This window comes from Xyrauchen texanus, chromosome 28 (genome assembly GCF_025860055.1).
Source record: "Xyrauchen texanus isolate HMW12.3.18 chromosome 28, RBS_HiC_50CHRs, whole genome shotgun sequence".
Taxonomy (NCBI): Eukaryota; Metazoa; Chordata; class Actinopteri; order Cypriniformes; family Catostomidae; genus Xyrauchen; species Xyrauchen texanus.
Genome location: NC_068303.1, coordinates 10,600,357 through 10,625,399, shown reverse-complemented (window position 1 = coordinate 10,625,399; position 25,043 = coordinate 10,600,357). Strand labels below are relative to the sequence as shown.

Sequence of the window (25,043 nt, the reverse complement as noted above, 5' to 3'; positions counted from 1 at the left end):
ACAGAGCTGATATAATCTTCTAAAAATCTTTGTTTGTATTCTGCAGATGAAAGAAAGGCATACACATCTGGGATGGCATAAGGATGAGTAAATGATGAGAGAATTTTCATTTTTGGTGAACTATACCTTTATGTCTATAGTTGCCAAACTTGAGGCCTATTATATTATACTTGCATTATACTTTTCTTCTGGCAGAGGGCACTGTAACCTTTCAAATGCAATTTTCTGACCCTCACTATGTTTTTGTAGCTCTCATATTTTGAGGCTTTATATGCCATAACTCATGATCACACATTAAATAGTGTTTACCTTCAGTACAGTAACATAAGCCATCTGGACAAACTCAACCCTACTGGCATGTTGAACTCTCCATAACAATGTCATCACATTAGTAGACAATGTTTGTGTTGATCAGTTGCAACTTTCTCTTTTCAGATTGATTTTGAGTCAGAGGCTCAGAACGCTTTGGCTGTGGTCACACTACCTCCCACTCTGTTACACAACCTGAGTAATACACAAATGGAAAGAGTGTCCAGAATAAACTTCATGTTCTTTAGCAAGACAGGACTCTTTCAGGTAAGCACTAACCAATTTAACTATTGTAACTGTATAATAAATTATTCTTGGTATATTATGGTCCCTTCACAGGGGCTGAAGAGCAATGTAATATTGACAATTTTCATTTATATTTTGATCAATAGTACTTTGGATCATTTATGGTATGGTAATGAATCTCTGGGTGTTTTTGTGTCAGTGCTTAGTAAACTAACTCAGAATAAACCAAGCATTTACATTTAAAATGTAACATGTAAAAAAATATAATGTGTCATAAATGTCAAGCATATGATTAACTTATATGTTGCTTATCGAAATCCTCCTTCTGTCAATTTGAATATTAACTAACAGCTAACAAAGTGATACATTCTGTCCATATTACAAAAATGATATTTAGAAAATGGCAACCATAAACAGCTTTCAGACTAATTAACTATATCACTCTGTAAAATACTAATCTATTCATATTATTATAATCGAAACTATTTATTGAACATTGGTGTCTTTTATCATATTGTTGTTTACCACATTGTTTTACTATGGTTAAGAAGGTTGTGCTTAAGATAAACCGTTACATGTGGTAAAATCACTGTATATTTATATAGATAACTGTGGAGACATCATTGTTTGCATGTATCACTAATACTGTATGAGTTATGTTTGTTTTGTTCTGTCAATTTGGGGGTACAGTATATATTTTGGAATTCCTAATTATTACATTTCTTCTCAGGATCAAAAAAGTAATGACCTGTCCTTAAACAGCTATGTGGTGGCTAGTAGTGTGGGCAACTTCAGCATTAAAAACTTACAGGATCCAGTCAAGATAGAGATCGCCCATTTGGAGTACCAGGTACTCAGCTGACCACAAAACTGCCTTTACCCTTACAGCAATATGTGCAATTGTAACTACAGTTTGTTCCAAGACACCATCATTACTACAATTATTGTTTTTACTGTAAAACAAAAATAAATTAATATGGGTCTCTTTCAAATAGTGCAAGAAGCTTATAAATACATATATTTTAATGATAATAATACACTCACTGAGCACTTTATTATGAACACAGTCCTAATAAAGTGCCCAACATGGTCTTGTGCTGTTGTAACACATCTGCCTCAAGGTTTTGACGTGTTGCGATTTCTGAGATACTGTTCTGCCCACCACAGTTCTACAGAGTGGTTACCTGAGTTAACATTGCCTTTCTGTCAGCTCTTTGACCTCTCTCATCAACACGCCGTTGCCGTCCTAAGAACTGCCCCTCACTGGATGTTTTTTTGTTTTTGGAACCATTCTGAGGAAGCTCTAGAGACTGTTGAGTGTGAAAATCCCAGGAGATCTGCAGTTGCAAAAATACTCAAACCAGCTTGTCTGGCACCAACAACCATGCCACAGTCGAAATCACTGAGATTAATTTTTCCCTCTTCTGATGGCTAATGTGAACATTAACTGAAGCTCTTGACCAATATCTGCATGATTTTATGCGTTGCACTGCTGCCACACGATTGGCTGATTTGATAATCACATGAAAATGTAGGTGTACAGGTGTTCCAAATAAAATGCTTAGTTAGTGTATATTTTTATGACCATAGTGGCTGAATCCAAGGATAATTTTACAAAAAGGGTTTCATTGTAGAAACAACCACTGTGGTACTTTGGTGAAAATTATGGTTTCCAATGTACATTTTTGTAAGGTTAATTAACTTCCGTCAATGACAATTCAAGACTGTAATTTCAACAAGCAAATTGTTTTTCAAAACTTATTTAAACAATTGTGTCTTATTTGTATCCAACATACCTTATTGTGTCTGCTTTCCCTCCAGAGAGATCCAAAGCCTATTTGCGTTTTTTGGGATTTCGACCTCCGAAGTAAGTGTAAAATATGTTATTTATTTAGCCCCTTTGGCCCCTTTAAGCATTAGCAAGTTCCTATTAATGTACTTATTGTTAAAGAATGTGGTACATTCTGTATATACTTAAAGTAATTGTATAACATTTGTCTTCATTAGATGGCACAGGGGGCTGGAGCTTTGAAGGCTGTAAAGTCAGTCTTGAGTCCAACAGCAACAGGACCGTCTGCTTGTGTAACCACCTCACACACTTTGGCATTCTAATGGTGAGATTTGTGGGATTGGCAACAGAGTGACCCAACAGAGCGGTTTCTTATGCTTAGCCAATGTTACATACTGGAGTAAACGTCAATGTGTGTTATGTGTCATCTAGAGTGGCTAACCACCACTGACATAGATAGGGCCAAATACATAGCAAATAGCAAGGGAGCTTCAAGAGTGTGGCATTGCACTGAAGTTATCTGCCATCTGTTTGAAATATGCAGAAATTGGCTCTCTGGACCTCGTTTGTAATTGTAAACTAATCAGATGGCTATTTCTTTTCTGTTGAATATCACAATTGGATAAATTCTGCATCACTTTTGTCCTGTAGGACATCTCTGGAGCTGCTGCACAGATTGATGAGAGGAATAACAGGGTTCTCACCTTCATTTCCTACATCGGCTGTGGTATCTCAGCCATTTTTTCAGCCGCAACGCTGCTCACGTACATCGCTTTTGAGTGAGTGTCTTACAAAATCCAACCAGAGGAACTAAATAATTTGTCTTTGATTCATGTCAGATTATGGGACTTGTATTGTAATATTAAAATCAATACCAATCATAGTTTTAGTTTTGTATGGTAGCTGATTACTTTTTTATTACCCACATTTTTCAACAAAAATGATGCTCCACATACCTAATTTTTGAATACGTTATGATGTCTTGACCTTGGGATTTTGATAAAATCTATTAAAATTATGATGTTTTCTCAAGGAATATTTTCTTCAACTCTGAAACATAGGCTGCTTGTGTCTAGATTATGAGTTGTGTTTAAATTAAACAGATACGCAGCTGTTTCAAGAGCTGACTTTTACAAAGTTTCAAAGATATGACTCACTTGGTTTGAATTGGCTGAATTGCAAAGACATTATTTTCATTGACGTTAATCTGACTTCTGCAGGAAACTGCGGCGAGACTATCCCTCCAAGATCCTGATGAATCTCAGCACTTCATTGCTTTTCCTCAATATGGTGTTTCTCCTGGATGGCTGGTTGGCCTCATATGAAATGGAGGGACTGTGTGTGACAGTGGCTGTCTTTTTGCACTTTTTCCTTCTCACATCCTTCACCTGGATGGGCTTAGAGTCCATCCACATGTACATTGCCTTGGTCAAGGTCTTCAACACCTACATACGGCGTTACATCCTAAAGTTCTGCATTGTAGGATGGGGTAAGACTGCAGCTCCTCCAGTGTAACTTAAGCTAGTTGTTTGCGATGGAATTACCCTTTTTTGTCTCCCACCTGCATGCAGCATTTTTTATGTTAAACACCAATATGGTATTAGTTCTCTGTGAAGGGCTTTAAACATACTAAATTGTATGAGTGTCTGACTACATTTTCAGGTGTTCCGGCTGGAATTGTTGGCATTGTGTTGCTAGCAGGCAAAGATTCCTATGGAAAGCACTATTATGGGAAAGGCGAGAATGGACTGGGCATGTCAGAATTGTAAGTTTTCCCAAAGAAATTCCATTCAATGGCATTGCAATTGATCATTACTGAATGTCTTTATGCGAAAATTAAATGCATTAGATTTTCAATGTTGTTTTATATAAAAGAGATCAAGTTCTTAAAAGGTAAAGCCTAGCTGACTTTGCTTTAGAGTGGTCTGTTACTTCCTTATTCTCACTCTTTTGGTTTTCCTGGTCTTTGGTTCCATAGCTGTTGGATTCATAATCCGGTGGTGTTCTACGTGACGTGCGTGGGCTACTTTTCCATGATTTTTCTAATGAATGTTGCCATGTTCATCGTGGTAATGCTCCAGATCTGCGGGCGTAATGGCAAGCGCAGCAACCGGACACTGCGAGAGGAGATCTTGCGTAATCTGCGCAGTGTGGTCAGCCTGACTTTCTTGCTGGGCATGACCTGGGGCTTTGCGTTTTTCGCCTGGGGCCCAGTCAACCTGGCCTTCATGTACCTCTTCTCCATTTTCAACTCCTTGCAGGGTTAAGTTGATATAAATGCCATTTTTACTATTCTGTGTCTTACCTTTTTATTTTACAGGTTATTGTAGTAATTGTAGCCATTTTTAAGTGATTAGTGTTATATGTGGCACATTTTTATTTTTCACTTAACAAATCCTCTCTAAATATTTTTGGCAACACTTTCAATAAGTTTCCATTATTTAACATTAGATTATGCATTAGGTGTCATGACCTAACAATGAACAATGTATATTTTTTTTACAGCATTTATTAATCTTTTGTAATGCTAGTTAATAATAATACAATTGTTCATTGTCAGTTCATGGTGCACTAACTAATGTTAACATAGACAACGTTTGATTTTTTTAAACAATTTATTATGTTGAAATTAATCAAGATTATTAAATGCTATAAAAGTATTGTTTATTGTTAACTTATGCTAACTAACGTAAAGTGTTACCATATTTTTTTCTCATAATCTGTTATTTTTATTCGTTATTTTAAAAAATATATTTATTTTTCATTTATAATTTTTATATAAAAAAATGTAAATGATAATAAAGTTATAAGACTTATATTATAATATTGTATTTGTGAAATTATGTATGTTTAGTTTCGGTATTACTTTAATCGCTAAACCATCAGTTTTCAGAGAAAAAAAACGTTTTTGCCGAAACCCGGGATCGAACCAGGGACCTTTAGATCTTCAGTCTAACGCTCTCCCAACTGAGCTATTTCGGCGTGTAGTAATATCGATGGAAAAATTAGTACCTGTTTGTACGATCCACTAGAGGTCGCTTTGGTCTTTTGGTTGCTTCAAAAATAAGAAACTGTGAACAAAAGAAAAAACAATTAGCTTGTGTATTTATAACCATATTTTTTTTACCCTACAGGGTTATTCATATTTGTGTTCCACTGTGCTCTGAAAGAAAATGTACAGAAACAATGGAGAAGATACTTATGCTGTGGAAAGTTCCGTTTGGCAGACAATTCAGGTAAATATCTACAGGATCCATGATAATTTTAATAACCATGCATTGCTTGGAATTGCTTTCTGATATTAGTTTTGTAAGATACTATGTTCATAGAGCAACATTTAATTAAATAATTTCATGTATATTTAGTTTGATTTAGCTTTTTGTAATGCTGGAAGATTGTCTACGTGCCTGGGAACATGCATTGTGCATATACTTCTTTTCTTTTTTTTTTCTTTTTTTTCTTTTTCCAGAACTAACATGTTGACCCAGTGATTTTATATTACATTTTTTCAGACTTAATGGAAAAGGCCTGTGGCATGAACACGTCTTTTGGTACTGAGACACTTGTGTTTCACTTATGTGTGTTGTACAGAAGGCCAGTTTTGGAGACTTTTTTTTGTGCTTAAATATCACAGAACTATTGTTAATAAACTATTTGACCAGTGAGGACTTAGCTGGGCTTTGCTTTCAGTTATTTGTGCTAAAAAAAAGATCTCTATTTTAATTGTGTAATTTTTGTATGTGTTTGCCTTTAATTGACTTCCTTTAGATACTTGCCTTTCTTTTGTCATATAGAAATTCATGTATCCTGGAAATTTAGAATATTACCTGAATTTCCAGAATTTTATTGTAATTTTCCTTTTTGCATGGGATGCATTTGTTTGACGGTGTTATAAAATGTTCTCTGGTTGTTATGAATAATATTTGATCATATTTTTCAGACTGGAGCAAGACTGCCACTAATAATACCAAAAAAGTGAGTTCCGATAACCTGTGCAAGTCTCTCTCGTCCAGCTCCTTTGGCTCCACTACAGCCAATTGGACTTCTAAAGCCAAAGCCACACTAAACCCCTTTGCCAGGCACAGTAATGCAGGTAAGCTGTAGATCTACTATTATACATTTAAAACAGTTTGTGGATTCCTTGGACAACAGTTGCTGATTTGTATTAACAATTAATTTAGTGATCTATTAAATCTCAAATGGGGACAATATTTTAATTGTTTCCTTTTACTGTACTGCAAGCAATTTGCTTTCTTTGAAACATAAACCTATACCAATTGTTGATCTCTTGCTGAGTAGAAAATATTTGATTGTTTATCATATCACACCCTGAATGATTAACAATTCTTTTGTAGTGGATGTTCAGTAATGAGTGTTACAAGTTAAAAAATCACAATGTTTCTTCATTCCAGAAAAATTGGGCTTGAAAACATTTTGGTAGCATGCTAGCTCTAATATATTGCTCTGGTGTGTAATGCTGAACTGTTTTAGTTAGGCTATTACCATTTGTGCATTGTTACGTTGATCTTTGCTGTACTGTGTTACTTTTTGTGTGACTGTATACCTGGACTCAATGGTGCTCTATGTCTGTATTTATGTTTGTGGTATAGATAGTACCCTGCAATAATGCCATGGAGAGACTTCCTGAGGTAAAACTATGCAAACCAGCTTGAGTTCACACCGCTTTTCTCTATTTGTGTGATCAGTTTCTCTGGCTGGGTTAGACTGAATTCAATCCAGAGGCCCATAGACATAATAACTAACTCACTCTTAACACATAATTGTTTTGTTTGATCCCCCAAAATCTTTTTTTTAAAAACATTAGGCATCTGTCGTGATAATTTATGATGCAATCATAATTGTCTGTTGGATTGAATACAAAATGTGGAGTGACATTCAAGAACTACAAAGCCCACTGCTGCTTGTTGTCATTGTCAGTAGTACAGCAAATAGAGTTTATAGTCATATAATATCAGAAAAAAACTCAATCCCTGATGAATTTGGACCCTTTTTACAGAGTTCGATTAAATATGTCTGATTTAATTTAGAAGGGTAAATCTAGCAAACTGGTGTACACTGCTTTGATGGGGTTTACTGCCTTGCCTTTACATACTGTTTCAACATACAGCCGCTGAAGGGTAGTAAATTTGGCACCTACTCCTCTTCTGAATGCCGTAATCCATTTCACTTGCTTAATTTGTTATCTCTTTTGGAAAGTTGTACAAACATAATAGTGTATTTTTTCCTTGACTTTTGGTGCAAAAGGAAACACTGCAATAACATTTTATACCCTGAAAGCACATGTACATCACGCAGGCGTCTATTTGATGTGTTTATGTTTACATCTGAAAGATATATTTATTAATGTTGCTTGCTCATCTGCAATATGTCAATAAGACGTATATCAATAAGTATGTCTCGGATGTAAATAAGACATTCAGCTGATGTCTTTGAGATGTATATAATTTAGAATGTTTGTAAATCTGATCTTTATAAGATGTTTAGCAGATGTTAATTGTATTTATTTGGTTTCCAGATGAAAATATCTAGAGATATAACAGACATCTCGGAAATGTACATGTGCTACATGACAGCGACACCGTTTACTGTGCTATTGTTTACTTCCGTGTTCCTAAGTTGAAAAATGTGAAACAGGTCCATATAGACTTGACACCAACCCAATATCTCTAGACACTGACAAGATGTAGTGTTTTTTATAAGTTCTGAATGTCATTCTCACTCTCTTAGACACTAATTATTTTTCTCATGGTGGGCTGTTTTTATTTATTTATGTCTTTCTGTTTTGTTATTTTTCTTTTTATTTCACAGCATTTAAGTTCCCACAAGAGAAAATACCAAGCTTGCACAGCTGGCACTAAAATATATAAAACTATAGACAACAAATACTTCAGCCCAACAGCAGAAACACTCTACACGCTGGCCATACAGAGGATATATCATATATATCACATATATACCATGTATGGCACTACTAATTAACTTAATAACACCAATGTAAACAATATTCAAAGATATACATTTTTCTGTGAACTTAATTAAAAGCACTCATTACAGTAACTCAAGTAATTGTACTTTTATGTACAATTCAGGTTGTGTCACTAATATAGGATTAAAGAGTTTTGTTAAAGTTATTGACTTAGCTTAATTATTCTTGCATACTGTATATGCTAAGCTGAAGTGAATGCTATGCTGGTCACTACATGGTATTGCGTGAGCAAAACTGCATTATTATTCTAATTGTATTTATTTTAAGGCATTATAATAGTCATTGTAAAGTTTTTTATTTAATCAACAGTAACTGACTGTTATTTATTTCTAATTTCATTTGCAATTTTCTAAATTTATGTCATGCTATTTTGTATAGCAAGGGAAAATTTCATCAGGTAAAGGAAATTATTTTTCTTTCTGATTACAAAGACCATTGACAACACAGATTGTGGCATGGTTCTGTCACTCACTCAACGTTGTGTGTTTTGGGAGCCCCAAAACACCTCAGATCTTTGAGAAAAGGCCAATGAAAATTGGCGAGTGGAATCTGCATGCCACTCCCCTGGACATACGGGTATAAAAGGAGCTGGAATGCATTCATTCATTCAGAGAAAAATTTTGAGAGAAAAGGCAACGGCTGGCGCAGCCTGCTCCCATACTAGATACGTCTTTCGTGTTGGGGGAGGCTACGTGCAGTCCTAGTGCATTGTTCTTATGCACGCAGTAGCCTGCTTACACCAGCATCGCCAGCTCACAGTTCAGCCATAGTGGTGTTTCGAATAGGGACCACTAGTGTCGTAACCTCTGTACCCATTTGGAGGGAATGAGATGTTGTGTCCCTCTTGCCACAATGCTTTACTACCCGTGGAAATGTCTGGGACCTTGTCTCTGCTTCTCAGCACAAAACCTGAATGAATGGATGCATTACAGCTCCTCCTTTTATACCCATATGTGACCGATCACGGAAAGTAGGGACACAAGTCGGTTTTGGGGCATTTTGAGTTATTCACATATTCTGAAAGTGTAGTCTCCAAGCTTTCCAACGATTTGTAACACATGGAAATCTGACAATATTTGGAGAAGTTGTGGCCATTTGAAGGTGGGCACTCAAAAAAGCTAAAAGGGTAGAAAACGGCCTCAAAAAAATTGTGCAGTTCTCACCTCTCTCTGCTGCTGGGAGTGACAATAGGGCTCATTTACATCTCATTTAGATAAGCCATACCCCCTGTAAAGCTCCCCCCTGTAAAGCACAGGGGGAGCAAAAGGTCAGGAAAATGTGCCATCAAAGAAAAAAAAAGTTTGCAAACAGGTAATAAATAAATGTCTCTTAGCATCTACCAATAAAACTGTATAGGCAACTCTTATGTACACTGAGTGCTTTTCATACAAGAATGTAAAACTAAATTCAGGTGGTTGGTTGATAAAGTGACATTCCACTTTCATCGTCGCTCAGATCGTCTTCAGAATCAGTGAACGCTTGTTCATAAGCATCCGGCTTGTCGAAGAAGTACTTCAAAACATTTTCGTTGTAACGCCCACGGTTCAGCTCGTCTGCGACATTCTTTGCGGCGTCCATCTTCATTGAATTTTGATATCAGATAGAGCCGGCTAGAGCTGCATAATAAGTAGCCACGCTGTTGGGGGCGGGGGCAAAAGCGCCGCGGCTATTCAGTACGGAAATACACACAGACAATGATACGCCCCTACTGCATGCTAGAATCTCCGAAAAACAAGCCGATTTCAACCTCAAAATGTACGCTTTTAAATATACCAATACTGTTATCTCAAACATGGAGAGGCTTCTTCATGATCTCAACTAACAGATTCTGCAAAAAAGCGGAAATCACCAATTTTGGAAAAAAACACTTGTTTCTCATTTTGCTCACAAGTTGTGCTGCCGACTTGTGTCACTGGTTTCCGTGACGGGTCACATATGTCCGGGGGAGTGGCATGTAAATTCCACTCCACAATTTTCATTGACTTTTTCTCAAAGATCTGAGGTGTTTTGGGGCTCCCAAGAGCGACCCCTAGTGTCACTACATCGACACAATGTCTCGTTCCCTCCATCAGGGAACGGAGGTTACAACAGTAACCGATATGTTATTGGTAATGGTGGATTTTAATACAGTTTTAATTTTTAAAGTGATTCAAGCATCTTTTCATCAGTTATCTGCGCCTTTTCTTCTGGCTGGGACTGTAAATGTTTTGTTTGCCTTGACTGCACTTACTGTTTCCATTTATTTGTGTTACTGTATGAAATAACCTTTGCCGTTTCATTGACGGCTTTGTTTTTGACTCTTTAAAAGACCTCACCACTATCATCATCATCAAATAGTGACTTTCTCTGGTGTGGTACATGGGAGCATAAACGTGCCTTGTTAAAATGCCAAAACTGCACTCTAGAATCTGATTTATTCTGTATAAATCCTGCTCAGTCACATGGTAGGTTGCCTTTCTGGAGCCCCAATCAAAAGGCAGAAGCTATTTATTTTACTGCACATTAGAAAGAAATCATTGGACAGAATTAGTAATATCAGAAACATTTTGGAAGCTGTAGCATAGTGCTGTACAAGCGGCCTGAAGATGCATGTGTACATTGGAATGTTTTTGCCAAAGAATGCAAAAAAGCATGAAAAACCAACAGAGTGGCATGGAAAAACAATGACTCACCCTTTATATTGACCACTAGTCAGATGAATTGGAAACTAATATAATCAAACTGTCAAAGTATTGATTAAAGTTATTTAAATTGGTGCCAATTCATCATTATCCTGTCTGCAAGTGTACGGATACTTTGGTGTCATTGCTTGAGTGTGTGTCTTGGAAAAACTTAAATTCCCTCAGCCCTTCAATCAACTAATGCCATTTCCCTTGTGTTGAATATGTTTTGACTGCCTTCATTTGGCGTACTTGCAGGTAAAAGTTTCTCCAATCAGAGCAGTGCCAAATGCAGCCCTTCCGATGGAGAAGCCTCCTCGTCCATCCTCCCTGTGCACCAGGTCCTGGACAAGGTGAAGGGCTACTGCTCCGTACGCTCTGACAACTTCTACAAAAACATCATTATGTCAGACAGCTTTAGCCACAGCACTAAGTTCTAGGTTGAAGGGGCTAAGATGAAGCCCTTCCGTGTCCCAAGACTCACCTTGAGTAATGGAAAGACAGAATCGTGTTAATACACTACCATATTGAGCTAACCCTCCCAGCCTCCCTTTCACCCCTTCCCAACCAAAGTAGAGAAATGTATAACCCTGTAGAGAGGGCAAGCTATGAAAGTGTGGATTTTATATACTGTGATATTCAGCTTATACTGACTATGTGATCTGTAAATATTCATAATATATTTTACTATTTGTGCTTTGTCTAATTTCTGTTTTGTATACTTTCTTTTTTGCACATTATTTGGGGTCTTTTGTAGATACAAAATGTATAAATGCTTGCTACAACATTTCTTCAACCTCTTTGTAGAGAAAGTGGGACCATTTCATGACCAAAGACTGTCATAAATGAGGAATAGTCTGCTGTTCCTTTTTTAGGGACTGAAAGAACAAGAAAAATTGGAGCTTGAATTTTAATCCTTGTGAATTTTGCCTTTGTTGTTTTTGTCAGAGTTAGCTTTCCTTATCCAAAGCAGTCAAGTATGCATTTACAATGTATATTAGTGAACCTTTAATACTTTTATTTTGTAATTATTTAAATGCTCTTTTTTTAGTCTTTACATGATCTACTACTGAATAACGTGTTACAGAAATATTTGTCGTTTCAATGTTTCAATAGTTGTTGTTTTTTTTCAGTTTTGTTCAGCTGTTCCAGAATTCTGCTCTAACAGAAGGTCAGAAGACCGAGAGCAGTCAGGTTAGAAATACATAGTATAGTAATTCAACCTTTCAAAAGCCTCTGTTAAGTGACAATGGAAACAACAGCTAAATACCAAATTTAACCAGTAAAATCTTCTTATTGCTGTAGTTTAATGACATTGATATTTGGACCTGGTATTTAATTTTAAGGCTTTTGAGATTTCTATGCTCCGATGAAGATAGTGTCAGAGGAGTAAATGCTTGCCTAAGGCTATTCAGTTTGCTAGGGTCTTCAGTGTAGATCATCATTGTATAGCATTTATGGATGCTTAATGAAAAGGTGACATAATGAACATTAAATGCACTTAAGCCAGTTCTTGTCTGTCTTACATGTTTGAAACAATACAGTAAAACACAGGGTGAGGGTGCTTTTTTACAGGTATATAAAAGTTATTTTGGATAACATGGAAACTGTTGTATTGATCAAGGCGTGGGGGTGCGTTGACATGAAGGCTCTGTGTGTTGCTTGCAAGTGTCTATGTGTTTATGTGTGTGGGTATGTATGCCTGTCTGTGAATGAGAGTATGGTTGAGAGTGAGAGTGTTTTCCACAGATATTCAAAATAACAGTATAAAACTGTTATATTGATCAATTCACAGGGGGTGCATTGATATCAAGGCTCTGTTGTAAGCGAGTCTCCACTTATGTACATATGTATGTGTGTCAGTGTAGTCGAGAGTGAGAGAGAAAGGAAGCGTGATGGTACTTACCACAGAAATTGAAATAAATTTAGGATATTATAGAAATTGTTTGTCATTCTTATCCAATTAAATTAGCCAATCACTTCATCTTATTTTGTTATTTTTTTGTGAGCCTGTTCTTTAAAATAACTTAAATTATTTGGCAAAGTGACTTGAACTACTTCATAGCTGAAAAATAATTGCACACCTCAGAATGTCTGTCAACCAATCAGAATCAAGCATTCAACAGCCCCATGGTATAAATTACAAATAATGAAGATATTAAAACAATTATCAAATTAGGATTGTAGTATATGATTCTGCCATTCCTTGATATTATGTACCTGTTTTTAGCTTGCTTTTAGCATTTGTTGGATTCTGTACGGGTGTTTCCTAGAGTCTAACAATGTGGTTAGCGGCTGGCTCAATGAGTCTGACTGAAACAGGGGGGACAGGAATAGTGTTTGTTCCTTTGTCCCTGTAGTAAATGAGAACGCCACAAATTCCTTCAAAAAGTTGCTTGTGAAAGCCTTCCTGTGAGGTTAACCAACATTCCTGATAATGCCAAAAATGAATGGAGATAAATAGCCAGCCTGACATAAAGATTGGCGATTCAGACTCATTACTGTCAACCTTAATTATCTTAAATATATGTTCTGTCCTTCAAAATGTGACCACTTATCAGAGACCAGACCTGACAACAAAATACACCAGAAAACCTTGACACATCACCTCACGGAAAACAAATAACAGCAAAAAAATAAAAAATTTTGTGCAGCTATTCAGAAAATTGCTGGCCTCTAGCACTGTGGAAACATTTAGCTTTGCCACTACCCTCTCCCATGATGAGACTGCTGTTTGATCTCTGGGCATGTTGACAGTTTTATCGGTTTCTCTCTTAGTATACATATCTAAGATTACTTTTTGCTGTCTGTACAGACATATCCAAATGATATAGCACATAAAAATATCTCATATAACCTGGAATTTTAACTTGAAACTATCTTCCAATTTTTATACATATAACATTTGATTGTGCAAACCATATCCTCTCTCTTGTTGACGGTGAATTACTAGACTATTTCTTGCATTTGATCCTGGTGTAAAGATGTTATTATGATTAGGGGCTTTTTCTGTTATCTGTTCAGTTTAAATCACTGCAAAGTTTACTTTAAGAAAGTAATCACCAAAACCTATTATTTATGTACATAAGCAATATTCCTCCAAGAAAAGTATACATTTGTCTGTTTGAATTAAAGTAACAGGGTAAAATGTCTCAGATTTCTTGCATTAGTTTATTTTTATTATTTGCCTTTTCACATAAAAATAAATATTCAGGTAATTCATTAGATTTTAAAACTGATTGCAGTTTCAGTTCTCCAAAGACAAATATATACACTGGTGGCAAACATTTTGGAATAATGTACAGATTTTGCTCTTATGGAAAGAAATTGTTACTTTTATTCAACAAAGGGGCATTCAACTGATCACAATGTATAGTCAGGACATTAATAACATGAAAAGTTACAATTACAATTTGAAAAAAAACTTAAACTTAAAATTTCTCATCAAAAAATCCTCCATGTGCAGCAATGACAGATCCTTGGCATTCCAGCTGCCAGTTTGTCCAGATACACCCCACACTTCCTGTAACACTTGCCATAGATGTGGCTGTTTTGCACTTCTCAGGCACCTTACAGTCTGGCTGATCCCACAAAAGCTCAATGAAGTCAAGATCCATAACACTCTTTTCCAATTATCTGTTGTCCAATGTCTGTTTCTTTTCCCACTCTAACATTTTCTTTTTGTTTTTCTGTTTCAAAAGTTGCTTTTTCTTTACAATTCTGGTATTGAGTGGGTAGAATTCAATGAAGCTGTCAGTTGAGGACATGTGAGGCATCTATTTCTCAGTTGTACATCTGACCTTGAACGTCTCTTTATGTTCTTGTTAGAGTCAGATGTCCTTTGTCTTTGAAGACTGTAGTGTACACCTTTGTATGAAATCTTCAGTTTATTTGCAATCTCCAGCATTGTATAGCTTTAATTAATTCCTCAAAACAATGATTGACTGACACGTTTCTAGAGAAAGCTGTTTCTTTTACATATATATTATTATTATTATATATTATGCTATATATAATAGTACCCTGATTAAACAGGATTCCAGAATTATAATTAATAATTATAAATAAATTCTTCAATAAAGTCATTGAGCAACTCTGCCCTAGAATTTGTAATCACTTTTACACATTATGAGGAAACATTAAACATCCACTAAATGTCAATTAGAGTTGCAATAGAGTTTTACAGTATTTTACAATATACTGACAGTTAGATAATACATCACTTACTTCTAATTGCCTTATATACTGTCCCTATTGAGAAGCTAGCATTTCATGACAAGCCAAAGTCCATCAGAAATTGTGTCTGATACTGTACTTTTTAAACCACTCACAACAATGGTTAAAGAGCTCACATATTTAGACATACTGTATGGTGAGGCTCGCTTCACAGATAGTAATAATATAGGCTACAGTAAGTTATTACAGTTTTCCCTTTACAATTTCAGGTTGTTTGGATTGGATTGTGCCTCCTTAATCTCAGGGGGAATCCAAACTTGTATTGCTCTTTTGAGTTCCTGGGATGGTACCTTTTGACTGAAGCATTATCATCTCTGCAAAATAAAACAAGTACAGTGCAACAGTTAAATATTTAGTTTGGTTTTTAATTAGTTTGAAACAAATACAGTGAAATTTAAATATCACTCACACTTGTTGGAGATCCAAGAAAGAGCAAAACTGCACACATTTTGTATCTCTCCTGTCCGTGCAAAGGCATCGTTTTACATCTCGCGTTAGACGCCTTTGAAGTGAGCCCACACCATAGGGAATGATCTGACTGAAGGAGAACATCTGGTATTTGAGAGTGTATTTAAACCCTATTTTGAAATTAACTAATAATTAGAAATGAGAAATGTCCCCTGTTCCTGGCCACTCCTTAGCACTACAGTAACAGTGCATTCTGATGTCGTCTTACCTTGTGGTCTCTTGTGCAATATAAAGTCTTAATTCTCACAACTGAGAATTCATTTCTCATCTATGTTTTATATATATATATATATTCTTTTTTATCTTTTATATATATATATATATATACATTGAGATTTTCCAACAAGAATGGTCCTCTAATGACCATAATCTGTCATTGACCAGTCCTGAGCAATCAGGGTCATATACTGTACATACACTCACAAGGCACTTTGTTAGTAACACCTGTACACCTACTTATTTGTGAAATATTTAATCAGCCAATCATGGCTACAACAGCAGAAGTCCACGTCAGGCACTGTATTAGTAACACAGTGTTCCTAATAAAGTTCTTGATATATGTTATGCTTCTTTGATGTTGAAAAAGTTTAGTGCTGTCTCTTGTGAGATATAAGAAGAGTTCACACTCAGCTAGTCATTTAATTTCCCAAGATCCAGACCCTCAGTCTATGGTTTCAGGGTTGTTTTTCACCAAAGGCAGTCTGCTTGTCCTGAGGTCCCCATTCATGGGCCACATTAATGAGACCACACTCTTAAATGCAACCAGACACGTGCTTTCAGCATGTACAGGTTTCCAACATCACTCCCCACCACTGACGTGCGGTCTGGGTAGGCAAACTAGGCACTGCCTACCCTGCCAAAATTCAAAAATAAAATGTTTATTAAATAACAAACTTGTATTTGTATTTTTATTCTTTTTATTCTTGTGATTTATATATGCAATATGTGTGTTATTCCAATTGTTTAGACCTTATGATGACAAATGTAGCAGTTACGCATAATCAACTAAAAACAAATGGTAGAATAAGCAGTGCTTTTACGGTCCACTCATTGCAGACGACAAGCGGAAAACCCATGTTGCACATGCGCACTTCGATCCTGTATTCTTTAACATGTACGGCAAAAAGCACAAATCTGCTGTGCCTTTTGACGTAAATATGTTATGCCCGTAATCATCTCCGTTACATATCAGACATGGACTAATTAAAATCGAGATATTCCTGGACATTTGCGTAGCTAACGTCATTACACCACAGCTAGCCAGTGTTGCCAGATGTACGATAATTATCGTATTTGTACGATCAATAATGAAAAAAATCCCATAATGTACGATAATTTCAGAGTTTTCAGTCGTTCGTCCAAACACACATCCTACCGCTTCTCTCTCTGACCCCGAATCATTTCGAGCTAGGCTGCACGCTACTGCACATGCACACACACACACACACACACACACACACACACACACACACACACACACACACACACACACAGAGGCACCACACGTCAACACTACACTACAGATTTGCCGAAGAAGACAGATCAGTTTAACAAAACGAAGCAGTAAAGTGCTAAAAAAATGAGTTCAGAAAGGGAAGGTGAGGACAGTGGAGGGGCGAAGAGGAAGGCAGAGTCTGAAGAGCAGCAGAAAAGTAAGCATAGGCCACAAACATATAGGACAGAGTGGGAAAAAGACCCCACTTTTGCAGGATGGCTAAAACCTGTCCCAGGAAACGATGCTAAAGCAGTCTGTCGTTGTTGCAACGTCCAAATGGTGGCAGAGATCACGGTTTTAAAAAATCATGAAAAGTCCAAGACACATACAGATAAAAAGAAAAATCTAGCCCCATCACAAAGGTCCATAGCACAATGCCTACAGAAACAATCTGAAAAGCAAAAGTTAGATGAATCTGTGAAGAATGCTGAAATCAAGTTAACAGGGTTCATGGCAGAGTACAACGTACCTCTGAGAATCTCAGACCATTTAGTCTTGGTCTTAAAAGATATTTTCCACGATTCACAAATAGCCCAAAATATGACCCTTGGGTGCACAAAAACGACTGCTATAACCAAGCATGTCATTGGGGATTGTTATTCTGAAAGTCTAACAGAAATTCTTAAAAGAAAGAAATTCAGTGTTTTGATTGACGAATCAACTGACATAGGCTATGTAAAAACACTGTGTAGTTGGTCGTTTTTTTTGATGAGGGACCAAGGAAGATTCAGACCAGGTTTTGGAAACTGGTACAAATCTTCTCGAACACAGACGACCACAGACATGCTAGAGAGGGAGCCACTACGGAACGACTTTACGCCGAGATGATGAAGTCATTCACTGATGCAGGTGAACCACTCGAAAATATTGTGGGGTTCGGGTCAGATGGCTGCAACACAATGATGGGGAAACACAACTCTGTCTCCAGCCGCCTCAGGAGTGATCTTCCAGGCATCACAGTGCAGCGCTGCGTGTGCCATTCACTGCACCTTTGTGCAAGCGAGGCATGCAGACAACTCCCTCGTAGGTGTGAGGATTTAGCCAGAGACATTTATGGGTACTTCAGAAACAGTGCAAAACGTATCGCGCAACTCCGAGAATTCCAAGATTTTTGCCATGTTGAGCCCCACAAAATGCTCAAGCCGTCACAGACTAGATGGCTGTCACTGAACGACGTTGTAAAACGTGTGTCTGCGCAATGGGATGCTCTCCGTCTTTTTTTCACAGATCAGTGGCTTGAGGCCAGACTTACTGCTGCGGAGACTATTTTTCACTCACTCAATGACCAGTCTCTACGCCTCTTCTATTATTTCCTTGAATGGGTCCTACCGAAATTCACAGGTCTTAATCAGTATTTTCAGAGTGAAAAGGTGGTGATCACTTCATTGAGAAGCAAGGTCTGCAAGACTTACAAAGATCTGCTTCTGACGTTCATGGATAGGGACCATGTCATGCGCACTCCACTGAAAGACATTGACATCAATAATGGCCCAAAGGTCACACTGAGCTCAATGTACTTGGGCATAAAGGTGATGCAGCATGTGCAGCAGCAGCAGGCAAAAATTTCGCCAGCAAATCTGACAGATTTTTATGTGCGCTGTCAGAAATTTCTACAGGTTGCCTGCGGGGAAATCAAGAAACGATTTGATTTTGATGATGCTCTCTTGACCCACCTTGTATGCCTTTCTCCTGCCACTGCAACAGATGCAAACGCACGAGTTGAGCATCCGTCTCTGCTCCCCCTCATGGAACAAGTGCCACGGCTGATTGACATGTCAGACACAGACAGTCTCCAAGTCATTGATGACCAGTGGAGGCGATTGCCTCTCATGGCCTTAAGTGAAGACACGAAAGAAATGGATGTCGATGAATTTTGTCATCATATTTCTATGTTGGAGGATTTCCAGGGGATAGCCATGTTCAGCGAACTGGGAAAGTTTGCTCTGGATGTGCTTGTGTTTCCACACTCAAATGCGTCATGCGAATGAGTGTTTTCAAAAGTCAATCTAATCAAAACAAAACCAAGAAACCGACTCATTACAGACACTCTGAATGGACTCCTGCACACATCGGAGTGTGTGAAGAATGCTGGTTGGTGTCACGCCTTCAAACCGACGAACACTATGCTGCACTCCATGACGGCATCCAATCTGTACCGTGAAAGGATTCCCCGACCAACAACATCTGCCAACACAGCACAAGTGGATGTGGCATCCGATGATGACAGCGACTTAGAGATCGAATTTGAATCTTTCTAGTGTTAATTGTGCACTTTTTTCTCTCTGTATCATAGTTTAAGGTCTAGTTCAAAATGTGGACTGTCGGCATATCTTTTGCACTTTGGCAAAAAAAAGTTAAGTATTCAGACTTCCTCCAGTTAGTGTGAGTGTATTACACAGCTTGTTTAAATTGGCTGTAAAATTATTTGGAAAATAAAATTGTTGGAAAATAGCTATATTTATGCATTTGGTTCGTGTACGATAATTTTTCTCAAAAAACGATAATTTTGAGGTTTTGGTACGATACTTCGACATTTCTAATCTGGCAACACTGCAGCTAGCGTACATGCCTAATCCCCGCCAAATTCAAAATCAAAATGACAGCACCGGCCGTAATCACGGAATTAAGAAATTTTTCCAAGCTCGATTTTAATTCCAAATATGAGTTAATTGCAAGAGGGAGGTCTATGCCAGCCTTCGATGGACTAGTACAGCAAAAGGGCCCAAAAATTATCTGATCATTTCAAACTGATTGGTATGTAAGAAAAGATTGGCTATGTGGCTGTGCTAACAATCAGCGGCTGTATTGCTATCCCTGCCTGCTTTTTTCAACCAGTCAGACTGTTTGGACTTCAGCGGGATATTGTGATTTGAACAACCTGCCCGCAGCTTTAACCAAGCATGAAAAGTCGTCAGCTCACATCCAGTGTCAAATTACACTGAAAACCTTTGGAAAATCTCGGATCGAACTTGCACTTGACGAGCAAGGGAAGCTGAATATAACCTACCACAATCAAAAGGTAAAGGAAAACCGAGAGGTTTTGAAGGATCTGATAAATGCGTAACGTCTACTGTTTACGTGCTTGTGTGTGTGTGTGTGCGTGAGAGAGAGAGAGAGAGAGAGTACACGATATACATCCTGATTTGTACATTTCTTGATATGACGCGCTTGTGTGTAACGTTCACTGTTATTACGTATTATTATCTTAAACAATAAATCAGGTAATCTGGCTTTCATAACTCAGTGCCTAGCCTCTTTAAGACATCACCGCACGTCACTGCTCCCCACATAAATCAACCTCCCCCTAGTTATTTACCCAATGTATTTTTCAACATTATGTTTCTCTTTTATCAGTAAATCTCAATAAATATTTGTTCTTTCCTGGGTTGTGTTTTTGGACTACAGTAGGTGTTGTTGTACCTGGGTGAATCGACCCAAACAATTCCTATATGGCAAAAGTACACACACTCCTTGTCCTTCAGGTTTTCACAGGAGCAGCGCCTCTCACGATGATGGATTTGTGCAGTATGGTTCACCGATGAGCTTCTGTTCGCATGGAACCCTGGGATTGACAAGGATGTTGTGTAGGCTGCAAAACAAAGAAAAGAGGTATAGATAACTTTATTGTTCATATATATATATATATATATATATATATATATATATATATATATAGTGGGTAACATTGATTATATTGTTACAATGGCACCTGTCAAGGGGTGGGATATTTTAGGCAGCATGTGAACAGACAGTTCTTGAATTTTCAGCAGGATAATGCTCCCTGCCACACTGCAAAAATTGTTCAGGAATGGTTTGAAGAACATGACAAAGAGTTCAAGGTGTTGACTTGGCCTCAAAATTCCCCAGATTTCAATCCAATTGAGCATCTCTAGGATGTGCTGGACCAACCAGTTAGATCCAAGGAGGCCCCATCTTGCAATGTACAGTACATAAAGGATCTGCTGCTAACTTCTTGGTGCCAGATACCACAGGACACCTTCAGAGGTTTTAATGTTGTGGCTGATTGATGTATTATACTATGTTTTTCGACACGTTTTTTTTTTTTTGCATCTACCATGGTATTCTTCGAATTTCAATGGTAATCCCATGGTAGATGAATATGGTCACCATTAAGTACCTAGGCATATATCAAGTAACATGTTATTATCATCTGATACATCACTGTATAGCACTCCCACATAATTTTGTAAGCAATATGGTGGTTTGTATCCTGTAGATAGCTGTCTCCATATTGTCAATTTAGCCATCATTTGATCAATTTAATTGTTGATGATCACAGCATTGATCGTCAATTTAAAACACTGATGATCCATTGCTTCTCATCAACTCTCTCAATACAGCTACAACTAATGCAAAGACTACAGGAGACTAGCTCAACAAACATGGGAGACTCTCAATTAATATCCTTCTAGTCCCCCCAGTTTCAAAGCCCAAGATTTTTGCTTTGATATTTTATATCTGAGCCAAAATCTCCAAATTTTTCAAAATATTTGTTGCAGCATTGTCTACATTTGATGAGTTCAAAGACATAAGATGTCTAATCTGTTGATGCTGTTAAAACTGTCTTTCTCTCTTTGGTCTATTATTGTCTATGATTATTGTGAACAGTCTATTAATTATTTGTCTATAATCATCTCATAGGTAATCAATTCAGAAGTAATTTGCAATACAATAGCAATCAAAATAATACGGTGTTAACAAAAGAATAAAAATTAAGAACGTATCAAAACAAAATAGTTTACGGTTTAGCTTCATTGAAGTAGAGGTGAATAAAAAGCCAAGTGGCTGTTATGTTTACCTTGTCTTGTTTCACTGTTGCCCTTTTGTTTGCCATTTTTGTCACTTTTGCATTCCTTAGTTTTCACTTTTGTCCCTGGTGTAACTCCATAGTCTCTTTGTTAGCGTTCGTGATCACCGTTCATTGTGTGCACCTGCCCTCGTTAATTTACCACTTGCCTCTGTTTTTTCCTTTGTTATCTTGTTTGGAGTTCTGTTTGTTCATTGGTCCCTTTTTCCTATGTTCTTGTATTTATACCCTGGTTTTTGGTTCAGTCCTTGTCTATCGTTGAGTGTTGTTAGCTGGTATGTTTGCCCTTCCCGTGTGTTCAGCTTTGTTTATTTCCCCATTGAGGGTTTTTCCTTTGTGTTTATTTGTTTATTTTGATCATTCAATAAAGTTAACTGCATTTGGATCCGCACCTCCTCGTCTGCCTCGCTGCTTACTCGTTACAGTGGCCCATGTGGATTGTGTTTAAAGAAGACAGCAACTACGAATCAGTGGCCAACCACATTATATGCCTCAAGGATTCCTGCAGCGCATGTAGATGCTTCTACAAAGCAAACCACCACTACAGCTTCCGATGTTTGGGGTTTTAAAACTTGAATGAAAAACAGATTCCTCGCTTACACCCTGTACATGGGCAACATGATTCCTCTCCTACAGATAAACAAATCTCAATGAAAAAATTCAAGTTCACTACATGTTATCCGAATCTGACCGCATGTTCACTGGTAAACCCGGTGCAATTTCCCCACTGTGTCAAACATGTTTTGAAAGCATTAAAATTCAGAGGTACATTCCAAGATCTCTGTTGAAGGCTCTGGATTTGGGAGGTGTTTGGGAAGATAGCTCTAGAGGCTATTTATTTATGTTTTATTATTTCATTTTAACCAAATTGAATTCTTAGGAGCGCAGTCAAGTGTGCGTGTCCTGAGGCACTAAGTTCTTCATAGAGAAGGATGAAATTGCATGCCCAGGTCTTTAAGCATAGTGGAAATTGATCTTTGGGGAGTGATCACTGTGATCTATCAATATAACAATGTTGTGGAGGCTAACTATAGAAATGTGATACACAACATGTGGTTTGACTGTCTTGATGCTGTTTAAAAGGAGGAAATCGGTTGACATCCATAATTATTTCTCAGATAGGTCTGAGTTTATTCTTGATAAGTTTGGAATTTTTTATTCATTGGAATATCTGCTTAAAATGCCTGGCATAATTCACATACATCTGATTATATGCTACCCTACCCAAAACCGTAACCATCTGAGAGAGATCCATTCAGGAAACATTTTCTTCATCCCTGTAAAATCTTATAAGTCAAGTCTACTTTTATTTATAGATCACATTTAAAAACAACAGAAGTTCAAACAGATCAATCTAAATAAATACTGACAGAGTGATAGGAAAACTGATTTATTTAAAGTTAAATATAAAACATTAAAATAAATAAAAACCTTTGAATACAGCATCATGTATTTATTCATTTCAAACATTATAAAGCTAGACTGCTCCAGCTAGATACTGTGAGACTGGACGTCAAACCTGAAGTAAGCTCTGTAGCTCTCCTATGCATGATTTGTTTTCCCAAGAAAAATGTAATTTTGTGACCCATGCCCTGAAGGGAGAGAGAGGACTGCAAACTGTGCCAAGGTGGATCAGAAATGACAGGGAAGGAATTATAAATCCAGAACCACCAACGCAGAACCACACTTTCCTCACCTGTGAAGAAGCAGCATCAGGTTTTGTGTTGTAAGCCTGTTTGTGTTAGCAAGATTTGAACAAGTAAACCTTTACTTATCTTTGATACTGTGGGAAACCTGGCTTGAAACTCACTGTATTGTATTGTATTGTCCAGAAATCCACTGTAATAACAATATTTTGTCATGAATTGTGATAGCCCAATTACCTACAGTTTTTCACAACAAACACAAATAATGCTGAAACTTGAAGAGCTCAACAGCTAATTTTGTTATAAAGGAATCATGGACCAGCTTGCAAACATAATTATGTTAGCTGATTTAAGACCTACACTCACAAAGTTCCCGGGTAAAATCAGAAATTATCACAATTTCATGTTTGTTCACAAATCTAAAACATTTCCTCTTGTCTTGTTACTTGAACTTGTTTCTAGAGAAGACTTGCACTGGCTATGAATACTCCAGCACTATTAAAATTAAAACTACCCACAGCGTTGCTTCCAGCTAGACCATTCTCAGGCAATTGGTACCCCTGCCACACTTTGGGGGAAGAAACATGTTCTGTGGTCCATAGAAGTGGTAGAAAATGGCCTGCACATGGGGGTTTACACCTTATACATGCTCAAACCAGACGGGATTAAGCAGCATTTTATGCCACATTTAACCATAATTCAAGAGTTGAATAGTTCAATCAATTCTTTTAACTGCATATTGTGACTGATATTGGTGTTGTAATATCTCCTTTGATCTGAGTGGGACTTCAGATATTCTCACCTTAAGATAATAGAATTCAGCATTTATATCATAAACTAATTATTCGACAGTGAGTAATTTATTTTCTTTAAACATTAATAACAGTTAGTTTATGCATTCAAATTACTAAATGAAATTTTTTTGATTGAACAAATGCTTTTAATAATTAAACATGATGTCAAAATTGAAAGTACACAGAACAGTCAAGAGAAAAGCAAATGTAAACAGCAATTGATTACTCTGATGAATAGCATAAAGCTAGAAATATAAAAAAATGTGATAGGTATTTACCTTGTTGTTCCATTATCAAAACCATTGCATTTATCAAGAATAAGAAGGAAAAATCCATAATGATACTTTCCAAAAATGTAAGAGCATTGGGGTGCCTACTACTGTGAAAAAGTCCTTGATGTTTATCCAATGGTTGAGAGAAAAGTTGTGTAGAGAGAGCAACCTGTAGTGTCTCTCAGAAACTCTTGCCACTCTGTAGACACCTCTAGCCTACCACACCCTCCACCCCCCCATCTTTTTTCTTGAGATCACCCTGCCAAGTTGTTCTTCTCAATACTAGGGACAGG

General features: G+C 37.2%; 2 protein-coding genes and 1 non-coding gene across 9 annotated transcripts in view; 1 reads left to right on the top strand and 2 right to left on the bottom strand.

Annotated features, from left to right (window-relative positions):
• LOC127621915 (adhesion G-protein coupled receptor G6-like) overlaps positions 1-13,167 on the top strand; it is a 57,701-nt gene extending 44,534 nt beyond the window's left edge. For 4 of the 7 annotated variants that reach the window (XM_052095723.1, XM_052095722.1, XM_052095720.1 and 1 more), the window contains 12 exons: positions 436-576; positions 702-719; positions 1,286-1,405; positions 2,377-2,422; positions 2,563-2,669; positions 2,996-3,123; positions 3,565-3,833; positions 4,007-4,109; positions 4,323-4,606; positions 5,479-5,580; positions 6,285-6,437; positions 11,270-13,167. In XM_052095723.1, coding sequence (XP_051951683.1) covers positions 436-576; positions 702-719; positions 1,286-1,405; positions 2,377-2,422; positions 2,563-2,669; positions 2,996-3,123; positions 3,565-3,833; positions 4,007-4,109; positions 4,323-4,606; positions 5,479-5,580; positions 6,285-6,437; positions 11,270-11,451 — 1,653 coding nt within the window. In that variant the 3' untranslated portion in view covers positions 11,452-13,167. The remainder of the gene's footprint in view (positions 1-435; positions 577-701; positions 720-1,285; positions 1,406-2,376; positions 2,423-2,562; positions 2,670-2,995; positions 3,124-3,564; positions 3,834-4,006; positions 4,110-4,322; positions 4,607-5,478; positions 5,581-6,284; positions 6,438-11,269) is intronic. The other 3 variants (XM_052095724.1, XM_052095721.1, XM_052095725.1) reach the window with 3 other exon arrangements.
• Positions 5,254-5,326, bottom strand: trnaf-gaa (transfer RNA phenylalanine (anticodon GAA)). Its single transcript has one exon. It is a non-coding gene; the product is annotated as a tRNA-Phe (tRNA).
• A 2,285-nt stretch (positions 13,168-15,452) lies between the features above and the next one.
• LOC127622502 (endothelin-2-like) lies at positions 15,453-24,814 on the bottom strand. The gene is made up of 4 exons (XM_052096604.1): positions 24,757-24,814; positions 20,631-20,772; positions 15,657-15,785; positions 15,453-15,561 (listed from the first exon to the last, which is right to left on the bottom strand). Exons 1-4 carry the CDS (start codon positions 24,812-24,814, stop codon positions 15,453-15,455), a joined length of 438 nt encoding a protein of 145 aa, XP_051952564.1.
• Positions 24,815-25,043: the final 229 nt, after the last annotated feature.

Bases quoted from the DNA above. Each gene is read 5' to 3' on its own strand.
- LOC127622502 (XM_052096604.1), bottom strand. From the start codon at position 24,814: ATGGATTTTTCCTTCTTATTCTTGATAAATGCAATGGTTTTGATAATG. The intron at 20,773-24,756 runs GTAAATACCTAT...TGTCAATCCCAG, and splicing joins TTTGATAATGGAACAACAAG to GGTTCCATGCGAACAGAAGC. The intron at 15,786-20,630 runs GTACAACAACAC...GTTCTCCTTCAG, and splicing joins GTTTGGGTCGATTCACCCAG to TCAGATCATTCCCTATGGTG.